Genomic DNA, 12,303 nt, shown 5'->3' with positions numbered 1-12,303 from the left:
GTGGCCGGAGCTTGATTGAGTGTGATTTTTTGATTGGCCGGCATTTTTTCTTTATCTTTTTTGAGTTAGGTACAGCGTGTGTGAGGATGACGTGTCCGTGTTCTCGTGGCCTTAGGGGACTCCTTAGCATCTCTCAGTTAGGGATTTAGTTTCCCTATTTGGCTTTAACCCCATCAGTCCCATGACGTCGTTTTTCTAGCTGCCTCCAGACGATTTTACTCAAGTTACGAACCGACCTTTCGTAGTGAAGGGGTTAAGGAAGGCTGTATTTAACCCCTTCGGTTAAAAAAAAAAGAAGATAAGAAAAAATAAGTCAGTGAAGGAGAATAAAATCGACTTGAGACAGCAATAATAAAATAAAAAATAATGTTGTTAGAACGAAGGAATTAACCTCTTGAAGAACCCATATGATGACTTTATTAACCACTTCAGTCTGAGGACTCACTTTTATTTATTTATTTATTTATTTTCCTATTTCCACACGATTTTCTTTACATTTTTTTAAGCCTAAGAGTTAGATACATCCTTCATTACAGCCTTCACCACGAAACGGCCTTCTCAAAAAAATCGTCTAGGACATTTATAAGTTTTTTTTTTTTTTTTATTAGATCAGAGCAGGCGAATTGATGAAGCTGAGGGGAGACTTGTAGTAGTAATAGTAGTGGTGTTTGTTGCGTAAGTAGAGTTCATGGTGGTTCTAGCAGTAGTAGTAGCATAAGTAGTGTTGTTGGTGGTTGAAGTAGTAGTGGTAGTAGTAGAAGTACAAGTAGTAGTAGTAGTAGTAGTAATTGCAGCCCCATTTTTTTTTTTTTTTTTTTTTACGTGGCCCGAGTGAATTACAAACCAAAGCTGCCCTTTTGCCGTCCACCATCCTTCTGTCGGGGGGATAGAGAGGGGATGATGGGACATAATGTATAACCAGGCAGCCCCTCCGCCAGGCCGCATCACTGCCACCACTTGAAGGCGTCCCTCTTGTAGTGAAGGGGTTAAGGAGGGCCATACCTAACACCCCCAGTTCGAAAAATCCCTCTTGCTTCCTCCTGGCAATTTTATATAATTTTGAGAAACTCTCTCTCTCTCTCTCTCTCTCTCTCTCTCTCTCTCTTCTCATAAAACGTACTCCACTTCACTCCTCTTCTTCTCCTCTTTCCCACCTCTCTTCTCAATATTCCTTCTTCTTCTCCTCCCTCCCACCTCTCCTTGATATTTCCTTCTTCTCTTCTCTCCCGCCTCTCTTCTTGCTATTTCCGTGTTTCTTCCTACCTCTGTTTTCCCCTATCTAGTTAGAGGTGCAATGGAAGGGATGCAGAGCCATACCATTGTCGTTTTCTGAGCTACGTGAAATAAGCAACTGAAGGACGAAAATCTGATCCAAGCTAATGTGAATAAACTGTAGTAACACTGATCTGTAGTCAATGTCATCAGTGTAAATTGTTCATAATTTACCACACAGATTTACAAAGTTCATGGAGGGAAAAATGGGAAAGGCGACAGGATTTTCCCCTCTGCCTGTAACTCGAAATAGAAACAGAAAAATTATGGAAAAAAATCATGCGTAAACTGTAAGAGAATACTAGAGTTACCCTCAGCATTAGAGAGCTGGGGTATTTTTTTTTCCTCGTTTTTTTTTATATAGATGGTAAACGCAGAGAAATGCACTTACTCAGGGTACACTCCGAATAAAAAAAAAAAAAGCGAAAAGAAAAAAAACATGGGGGTTTTGACATTTCGCCTTGCTGTTTGCGAGGATTCCATGAGCTAGATTGGTGAATGAATGAGTGTGTGGCTCATTTTATTGGCCATGCTGTTAATGAGTGTACCCAGTGTCATTTATCTCTTTTTTTTCTTTCTCCACCCTACCTCACCCCACCCACGGCCGGGGGATGAGGCGGGGTGATGATAGTGGTGTTGGTGTTGGTGGTGGTGGTGGTGGTGATGATGATGATGACTGAACAGAGCTAAGTCAACCTTTCTCATGGTACACTTAAAAGAACGACGTGAAGAATTTGACATTTACCCTTCCTGTGCAATGACTGTGCTGCTTTCCACTTGTCCTGTCTACGCTGGTGACGCTGTGTGGAGACCTGCTGCATCTCCTCAATTTCTGCCTTTTACTTCCTTGTTTCTCTCTTCCAAATAATCTTCATTGCGTAGTGTGAAAGTGTGTTGTCGCAGTGTGTGTGGTGTGGTAGTGTGTGTTGTGGCAGTGTGTGGTGTGGTAGTGTGTGGTGTGCCAGTGTGTGTTGTAGTAGTTTGTGGTGTGGCGGTGTTTAGTTTGGCTGTGTGTGGTGTGGCAGTGTGGTGTGATAGTGTGAGATATGAAAGTATGTGGTGTGACAGCGATAACACGCACGTTAAATAAATCCTTACAGTAACACTTATCATCAGAACCTACCGAGTTATAGTTATTAGTTAAGGAAGTAAAAGTATCAGTTATTACCCCACTCATGGTCGAGAGAACTCTAGTACTCTATTCCACCTTACGTCTGACAATACTGTTTCTTTGAGAGTTATGAAAGTATTAGTCTTGAGCGTAATATATATCTATCTCTGTCTATCTATCTATCTGTCTATTTATCTATCTATCTATTGCCAAAACGAATCACCTCCATGTCACCCTGTCCTTCACCCTCAGGCGGCCCTCTCCCCAACTCACACCTTCGCTCTCATATACCTGTGCACACCATACCTCCATCTCATTAATTACTCATGACAATATAACTTCTAAACGAACAGGTAATAATCATAAAGGTATTGCTTATGTAGGTATTATTATATGTGGGTTATGAAAACATGTGGCTATGAAGGGACCATGTTAGGATCATTTGGGAGCAAGTTAATTTTTATTGGCGTGATACAGCATACAGACCAACTCATTTCTGTGATTCGTATTGTTGTTTTGAAGGTATGTAGTGATGATGATGATGATGATAGTGAATAAGAATCATCATCATTATATTCGTCATCATCATCATCATGTCACCACCATCCCTGCCACCACCATTATCATTATCATATCACCACCACCACCATCACCACCATCATCTTCATCATCATCATCATCATCATTTGCACTGGAACCTTCGCCAAACCTTCCTATTATACTTTCTGTGGCATCAATTCATCATCTTTGCCTTTGTCTGTGGACCATCAAAACTTCAGCCATCTATCTTCATTTATCTTAATAGGGAATAGTATTTGGGGGGAGGGGTAGGGGGGAAAGGCTGCGTCCCCCTCCCCCCCAAAAAAAAAAATACGTATGCTGTTAATTATGGTCTCTGTGGCCTGTCTGTGGGCTATCATCATCATCATCATCATCATCATCGTCTCCTTCTTCATTTTCATCATCATTTTTATCGTCATCATCATCATCTTGATCGTCTTCGTCATCATTATCACCGTCGTCATCGTCATCATCATCCAGACCTCTTTTCCCACCCTAGGATGGGGTGAGGTTAGGTCCACAAAGAGAGAGAGAGAGAGAGAGAGAGAGAGAGAGAGAGAGAGAGAGAGAGAGAGAGAGAGAACTTAACCTAAGTCTGGCCATTTCAAATATTCAACACTGGTGCATGAAACCTGGACGTGCGTAGTGGAGAGACAGACAGACAAACAGGCAGACAGACGGACATTGAGAAGTATTATATGGGTAACTGTCATGCAGGAGGAGTATTTTTGAAGAGATCTGAGGGCGAGAAATATCGTCATGCAATATTCCTTTCTCTGATCATTTTTGTTGTTGTTCTTATTGAAGATTTAGGTTCGCAATCTCGTAGGTCAAGGAGGCTCCCTAGATTTTTTTTTTCTTACGTTATTTGTGCAGAGGATGGCGATGTTGAGGGGATTTATGCAACACAGAAGAGGACAGTAAAGTGTAATAAGCAAAATAAATCGCTTAGGAAAAGGTGTTATGGAGCTTCCTCAACTGACGAGAATGCGGACCCTACTCTGCGTTGATTGATCCTGCTGTTGTTGTTGTTGTTGTTGTTGTTGCAGGTCATGTTTATTGATGAATAATTGATGTTGCCTCCGTTGCTGCTATTGTTATTGTTGTTGTTGTTGTTGATGATGTTGTTGTTCTTGTTCCTCTTCGTTTTTTTCTTCTTGTTCTTGCCTTTCTTGTTCTTCAGATCCTACTCCTTGCGTTGATTGTTGTTGTTGTTGTTGTTGAGGTCATAAGGGCGGGGGTGTGGGGGATGGTGTTGGTGTGGTGGCGGCCCCCCCTGGTCTGATGCCTTCCCCAGCAGGAGCTCCAGCAGGAAGCACCCCACCGCCACTACAACACCTGACGGAGGGGACGGAGGCAGGTAACATCATCATCATCATAATTATCATCAACATCATCATCATCAACATCATCATTATTATTATCATCATCATCATCATCATCATCATCATCATCATCATCATCATCATCATCAACAACAACAACATTAACGAGAATTGATCCCAGGGAGAATTTTCAACCCTCAAAAATTATCTAGGCATAAGAGAAAGAATTTAGCTATTAAGGAAACATTGGCTTTCCCCCCCCACTCCCCCATTCCTCTCTCTCTCTCTCTCTCTCATCTATCTCTTCCTACCTGCCCTTTCACTCCTCCGTCCCATTCATTCTTTTCCTTCCCTCTTCACCACTTCTACCTTCAATCCCTTCCTTTTCTTTGCTTCCTCCCCTTCCTCTCCTGCCTCTCCCTCTCGCTCTCGCTCTCCCTCTCCCTCCTCACCACCAGCATAAATGGAGAACACGCCATAGAAGTCCCCCAGCTCAAGGGCACGTCCAGACTCCGGCTTGATGGGCTTGAGACACTCGCTGGCGTTGGACACCTGCTCCTTGTACATTTGGTCGAAGATGCCGAACTCACGGAGGCTGTTGATGCTGGAAGGGAAGTTTGGCGTGATTATATATTTGTGTGTGTGTGTGTGTGTGTGTGTGTGTGTGTGTGTGTGTGTGTGTGTGTGTGTGTGTGTGTGTGTGTTTTCATGCGACGTAACTGGGCCATCACAAAAATGTAAATACTCAGTCGTTGTTTATATGAGATTCAGCTTTAATTATGAGGTAGGAATGAATCTTCTTGGTTACTGGTGAAATCTACCCTGCTATCTGACCACACCTGGCCATCTCCTGAGCTTGAATGGATTTAGGATCTTTTATCAAGTTAGAGTAAACGTGCTATCGCGTGTTTACGATAATATATTGTCCATGGAAGGGATATTCGTACGTTCGTTGCTATTTCCTGCAGCTCAGTGACAGAACAAGGCAGTATTATGATTCTGCCTCCTTTCCATTGCACTTCTTCATGACTAGCAGCGGCGTAGGTACAGGAGGGCTTGTGGGGACCCGAGCCCCCCCCCCCCTCCTTAGTCAGATTCTTGGCTCCTCCACTGCTCGCTTTCCATTTAAAATTTCTGTTTGTTTATGTGTGCAAAATATATATGTAGCAGTCCCCCCCTTCCATTAGACCTTGGCCCCACCTTGTCCTTCCCATATTAGGACTTGGCCCCACTTGCCCTCCCCATTAGAACTTGGCCCTACCTTGCCCCACCATTAGAACTTGGCCCCCTTGCGCCCCCCCCCATTAGAACTTGGCCCTACCTTGCCCCACCATTAGAACTTGCCCCACCTTGCCCCCTCCCATTAGGACTTGGCCCCACCTTGCCCCTCTCTCTCCATTTTTAAAGACCTGACTACGACACTGATAACTAACAGCATATTTCAGTGTTAATTCCTTTTTTTTTACAGTTTTGTGACAAAATATAACATCATTATAATGCTCATATAGCTGGTCTTCCACATGTGCCAACTTTTTATGCACTTTTTTGCTATTACTCCCTTCGTTAGTGACAGAAATATTACCATTTAAAGAATCATTCGTGAGTTTCCCCAATTCACAGCACTAAAGATGTGGCAAAAGTTGTTATATATTGGAACACATGACAGATACACTACTAAAACAGCACTATACTCTTTTTACACTAACTTGGTCTAAGGCTGCTATCTCTCTATCTTGAATGCAGAGTTATAACAATGAATTAACACTGGAATATGATATTAGTCACGAAGAAGTGCTCTGAAAAGGATGCAAAGCCGTGGTATTGTCTTTTCCTGTTATTGAGCGAGGCGATCTGTGGTTAGTCACGAAGAAGTGCTATGGGAAGGATGTAGAGCCGTAGTATTGACTTTTTCATTTACCGAGCGAGGTGATATGATGTAAGTCACGAAGAAGAGCTATGGAAAGGAGGTAGAGTCGCAGCATTGTCTTTTACCAAGCGACGTGAAATAAACTGGAAAAGAACGAAAATCTAGACCAAGTTATAGCGAGAAGAATATAGCTGTATTAACCACTCGGCCACCGACACTTACACAAAATTCAGCTTTTCTCGGAGCGGTGAGCCTCTGGGGAACATGATCAGGTTGGGAGTGTTCTTGAGATAGCCGCCGTCCATGATGTAGGTCAAACACTGCCCTGTCTGTAATGGTAGTAATAGTAGTAGTAGGAGCAGTAGTAGTACTAGTAGTAGTAACAGTAGTAGCTGTAATAGTAATAGTAGCAGCAGTAGTAGCAGCAGCAACAGTAAAAGTAGTGGTAGTAGCAACAGTGACAATAATAGTAGTAGCAGCAACAACTGTAACATTAGTGGTAGTAGTGGTAGCAGCAGCAGCAGTAGTACAGTAGTAATAGTTAGTAGATTAGGTTACTACGAGGTCACCCTCAGCGGTACCTTGGAGTAGTGGCTGGCGGTGATCTGAAGGAGGGAGGTCCGAGGGGCGCTGAGTACGTGTTTGCCAGCCAGGAAGCCCCTCACGCCCACCGGAATGCTGTACTCCCACTCGTAGTTGTACACAGTGCGGTTGAAGCGTTCGTATATGCTGCCAGGATCTGCGTACTGGGGGGAATACATCGTTATCATCATTATTACAGTTGTGACCATTAGTATCATCACAGTTGTCATCATCATCATCATCATCATCAGTCTTCATCGTAGTAGTAGTCGTCTTCATCATCATCATCACCAACACTATGGCACTGAGCAGTAGGACTTAGAAACTTTTGTCCTCCTTTCTTAACTCAGATTTACCTTAAGCTAAATTCCCTAACGTAAATTCCCTTTAGCCAAAAATGAGTGAAGTTCTTTAATTGAGTGAGCCATTGCTTATTGTTACCACATTAATTATGTATGTCACTGATTAACCTGCTGATATGTCTCAGGGAGCAGGAAGTTCAAATATGACTTCATTCAGTTTCTTCGCTTCAGTATAGACAAACCCGAAAGTGTATGAATGTTATGTTCTGACTGATAACAGGCTATAACATACGGAGGGCTTTCACTGTATCTGATATGGGTAACTTAAATATTCCTCATTATTTTTATGAGTTTCTTTTATGGAAACAGTGAAGGATGTCTGAAGAGTTTTTTTAAGGATCACGAAAGTTGGTAAAGTTGATATATAATTCCTTTATGATTAGTTATTTGTAATTTCTTTGACTAAATTGTTATTGTATTGCATTCAGCCAAATTTGGCAGCATATGAAGCAGGAGCTTCCACGTTACGTTTGGTTAGGTTAGTAAATATGTGACAGTCCTATAGATGACACAATGTGTGTTTAGCCAATATAACCCACATGGCAGGATGTCAGCAGACCTGTTTCGTTAATTCCTGATTGCATCCTAGCTGATCCTAGATCTCTTCAGGAGAAGTTGTGTTAAATCTTGTCTTATATTAGTCTTTGTACCTCTGGGTTCAAACTGCTTGAGACAAACTATTATTCACCTACATTACATCGAGTATCTACTCTGATGTGTAACATGAACGATCGGTACAAGGCTTTTGTAAAATTTTTTCATTCACCGTGGAAGGAAGTGAGTAAGCGTTAAATGCTGAGTGAATGTGTTACATGGTGTTAAAGTGACGTGTCTACCAGGAGAAACTGTACTGACTTCACAATGTTCAGTGTTTGATTAGAGAGAAAGTACTACACAGCTCTCAACACGATCCTAAAAATGAAGTCTTACATAAGCCACATGTGACAGGAGAGAATGGTGAGGGATCCAATTAGGAAGGCCAGCATTGTTCAGTTCCTCCAGCGAGTTGAAGGGCAGCGTGATCTTGGGCAGGATGAGCATGGCCTTGAGGTTGCAGCGGTACACGGTGGCCAGGATGAGAGACAGCATCAGCCACAACCCCGTCAGCAGTTTCGTCACACCGCGCGGTGTCTCCAAGGGCACGGCTGGGGAGGAGTAGCAAGAGTTAGGAGATGGTAACAAACTAACTGCTAGCCCCATTTTGCCACCTATTGTTCAGAGAGGACATAGAGATCTAAGGTTAAGCGACCGTAGTCCAGAATATTTAAGACTAGGAAATCGACCTACTCCCCTGGTGGCGTTGCATACGATAGAAAAATATGTGGTCACCTCCAGGACTCGAACTGCAGCATGTATATAAACCACAGCCCATTCTCACCCAAGCGCACGACCACCAGACAAGGGACTATGGGGAGTCTAGTGTGAGCCCTTGTGCTTCCTTTACCTGACTGTCTGTAGGTTGATGTTGATTGTTGGTATTGTTATCCATCTTAACTTGGCGGTGGTTTTCGTCCTCTTGCAGCATATTTCCTGGAGCTTAATGGTAGAATTAGACTATACTACGGCTCTGCATCCTTTCCATAGCACTCCTTCAGGACTAGCATCATATCTTAGTGTTACACGCTTGTTATAGCTCATCATTGAAGACGGAGAGATAACAGTTTTAGGCCAAGTTAAAGTATACAGAGAATTAAAAGTTTTCGTGGCCTGTATAAAACCCAAGTTATAAGAAAATGACGGTGCAATCCTTGTATGTTTATATATGTAACCTTATTCATTCATCACCATCAGCCCTTGTTTGCCCCATCAGGATCGTAGGAGCTCTGGACTAGGCTACTCATTGCATTGATGGTTACGAACTGTTTTTCTAGGCTACAGGAGTAAGAATGACATCGCGAACTGTTTCTCATGCAGTTTTAACAAAGCTTCAAACTAGCAAAGCAAAGCCCCGTTCTCACCAATACTTCCTGGCGTGGGTAGTCGTGGGCGGGAGTTCTGCACAACTGTAACCCATAGAAGTTCTCGTCCGCACCAGCCCGCGTCCAGTGAGACCACTTGTATGGGTTATAATGATGCAAAACTCCCATCCACTCCCACCCGCGTCGGCAAGCATTTGGTGTGGACGCGGAAATATATATAAACAAATAAATAATAAGTAGATCAGTTTTTTTTTTTTTTTCCTCTTCTCTTTCTCCAGTAGTGATAAAGACAGGATAGGCGAACGAACTCTTGTATTTGGCTGTATATACCACTCAGCTCTGACACCACCCTCCCACAGGCGCTGACTCACACTGGGCCAGGAGGGCGCACACCGACCACGCAGCGGCTAAATCAGCAATGGCGCCTGTACTCTGCTGGTGTTGATCCTCCTCCGTCTGGCCATTTCGTCTTGACCAGCTCCTGCAACGCCGCAATCAGGTTAGTGTTGGTGCTGAGTTGAGTTGGTTTTGTGTTGTAGATGAGATACCTAGATATATATTTTTTTTATAACTAAGACATCCAGGCAAGGCTACCATTAGTCCAAAGCATTTAAGAGCATGAGACTGACCTATTCCTCTGGTAGCATTAACACGATAGAAAAGCCTCTGGCCACCTCTTTGACTCGACGTATGGAACCTAGACCACAGTGAGCTTCAACCTGAGTGCTCTGCCCATCGCGACATCCTTTTATATTTTCCCTGTTACTGCCTGGCCATTTTATTTCCTTGATGGGTTAATACGGACACTTTGTTTGGTGTTCCTCGTATACACTTTCCCCTCTACGTTCCTTTCCCCTTCCCACCCGTTGTCTCCAAGAACATTCCTTCCTTTTCTTTCCTAATGTTTATCTTGCTTCGCTAAACATGCTGTGGTTGAATACTCTCTAGTTCAAAAGGTAAGATTTTTCTCTCCATTTATGGCAACTACTATGCTTATTTTACTCTAACGGCCTAAAACTGCCATCTCTCCATCCTGAGTGCTGTCCATCAACAAGAAATTAACACCAGAATATGGTGCTAGTCTTGAAGAAATGCTTTTGAAAGATTTTAGAGCCATATCATTGTCTTTCTCAGCCAATGAGCTACGTGGAATACGCTGCAAAAGGGCGAAAATCTGGTCCAACTCAATGTAAAAGAAACCTAATTGGGGTGGGCGAAATATATCACTGTATCCCATGACAAAGGAAGGTAAAATTAATGAACCAGGTAGTGAGTGAAATAACCCCACAATCAAGCAGCAGTGAACGCTAGAGGAGATTGCGTAACCATATGCGTATCCTTATCATTGAACGCGGCCGAACATACCTGGGGGAGGCGAGGTGTTGGGGGCGGTGCAGCATGAAGCGTTGTTGTAGGAAGTGAAGCAGAAGGAAGGCCGCAAACACTCCCACCACCGTCATCAGAATCGACACCCACACCTGCTCCAGTATCGCACACGAAATTGATAAAGATAGATCCATGGATAGATTGATAGCTAGATGGAGAGAGACATGTAGTTAGGGAGGTATACAGGTGGATAGACAAAGAGACAGTCATCCTCCAACCACCGTCATCAGAATCCACACCCACACCTGCCTCACCACACACAGGGAAGAGATAAATATAGATACATGGATAGATAGATAGAAAGACAGATAGATAGATAAATAGATAAACAGTCAGAAACACACACTCACTAATATCACCAAAATACACACTCACGTCTCCACCATTACCGCACACCGAACTCTTGTAACACTAGATAGATAGATAGGCAGATAAATAGATAAATAGACAGACAGATTGACAGACAGACAATAAAATGGGCGTAAACACTTCCACCAGCCTCATCCACACCTACACCCACACCTACACACGGTACACAGAGATAAGAGAACCAGTTATTTTGAGAACTTGAAGGTGTAAACAAGTCTGGGCCAAGATAAGGTGGAAGAACAGTAGAATATAAATCAGTAGGCGGAAAAAATAGGCCAGGTTAAGGTTTAAGAATAGAATATAAATCATTAAACGAAAATTAGGCCAAGTTGAGATGAAAGAACTAGAGGAAATAGATCAATGGAAGAAGAAAAAATAGGCGAAAATAAGGTAAGAGAACAGTGGAGGTGGATCGACTGACGAATATTGTGGCGAAGTTGATGGATGACGAAATTTTGAGCCGGGTGGATCAGTGAACGAAATTTTGAGCCAAGTCATGGTGAAGGAACTAAAGAAAATGAGTAGACGAAAATTTGGGCCAGGTTAATGTAAAAAAAAAAAAATACTACGAAAATTGACTGGATAGACGAAAATCTGGGCCGAGTTAAGGTGAAAGAACTATAGAAGGTGGATCGAAATTTGTGTTCGCGCCCGTACTTACCGTGAGGACGAAAGGACGAATGAATCCCGCGATGTCAGACTGGATGAAGGGCCTGTAGTACGCTGATGTGTGCTCGTCCATGTATACGAAGTCGCTGAAGTCGCCCAGGTGGTATCGCTCAGCTGTGATCATGACTACGGAGGACATGTTGATCTCCTGGTGAGAGAGAGAGAGAGAGAGAGAGAGAGAGAGAGAGAGAGAGAGAGAGAGAGAGCAGGAAGGGAGAGAAGTTATATTAATGTGGTACAGTATGATAATGGTGATGATTAAGATGACGATGATGGTGATGATAATGGTGATGATGCTGAGGAGGAGGAGGATGGTGGTGATGATGATGATGATGATGGCGATGAGGAGGAGGAGGATGGTGGTGATGATGATGATGATGATGATAGCTGAAAGTATACCATGCAACACGCACCCACGTACTGAAAGCTTTGTTATGTGGGTGTGCGTCTTTAGTCAAAATTAACGAATCATGTAACGTAGACTTTTGCACATCGTATCCCAAGTGAAGGCTGGGACTTAGAAAAATTTACAAGTATTGCCTTCCTTATTGGCCCTAGCAGAGTCAATAGGCATTAATCACAAGCCTTCCTCTCTCTGGGGCACAATATTTTTCCTAAACACACTACACGAAAGATACGAGTACCTGATTCATCTTTTAACTGATGTACCCCAGGCTCCAGCGTATGACCCTCCGTGTGTGTGTGTGTGTGTGTGTGTGTGTGTGTGTGTGTGTGTGTGTGTGTCAACTCACCCCTCTCATAGCTAGCCCCATTCCCCCCGTCCAAGTTCCGTTGGGCAGCTTCCTCCCCCCCACCGGATACTCCACAAGCTCGAAACTGTAGGTAGGCAAAGAGGCGGCATGAGGTGGGCACAGAAGTA

General features: G+C 43.3%; 1 protein-coding gene across 1 annotated transcript; it reads right to left on the bottom strand.

The window, feature by feature from the left end:
* Positions 1–4,130: 4,130 nt before the first annotated feature.
* LOC145405796 (glutamate receptor 2-like) lies at positions 4,131–11,562 on the bottom strand. The gene is made up of 8 exons (XM_080277031.1): positions 11,416–11,562; positions 10,365–10,477; positions 9,371–9,480; positions 8,011–8,225; positions 6,718–6,882; positions 6,359–6,465; positions 4,722–4,864; positions 4,131–4,282 (listed from the first exon to the last, which is right to left on the bottom strand). Exons 1-8 carry the CDS (start codon positions 11,560–11,562, stop codon positions 4,131–4,133), a joined length of 1,152 nt encoding a protein of 383 aa, XP_080133157.1.
* Between the last annotated feature and the right edge of the window lie 741 nt (positions 11,563–12,303).

Source organism: Coenobita brevimanus, chromosome 68 (genome assembly GCF_032717465.1).
Source record: "Coenobita brevimanus isolate Jiangsu-jjx chromosome 68, ASM3271746v2, whole genome shotgun sequence".
NCBI classification, from domain to species: Eukaryota; Metazoa; Arthropoda; class Malacostraca; order Decapoda; family Coenobitidae; genus Coenobita; species Coenobita brevimanus.
This window is presented reverse-complemented; position numbering and strand designations above follow the sequence as displayed.

What these genes read in the sequence shown, in the direction of transcription:
- LOC145405796 (XM_080277031.1), bottom strand. Translation starts at nt 11,562, where the DNA reads ATGTCCTCCGTAGTCATGATCACAGCTGAGCGATACCACCTGGGCGAC. An exon ending in CGAGAAAAGCTGAATTTTGT is followed by an intron (nt 4,865 to 6,358) that starts GTAAGTGTCGGT and finishes CAGCATCAACAG; the next exon opens with CCTCCGTGAGTTCGGCATCT. An exon ending in GTTCTCCATTTATGCTGGTG is followed by an intron (nt 4,283 to 4,721) that starts GTGAGGAGGGAG and finishes CCCCTCCGTCAG; the next exon opens with GTGTTGTAGTGGCGGTGGGG.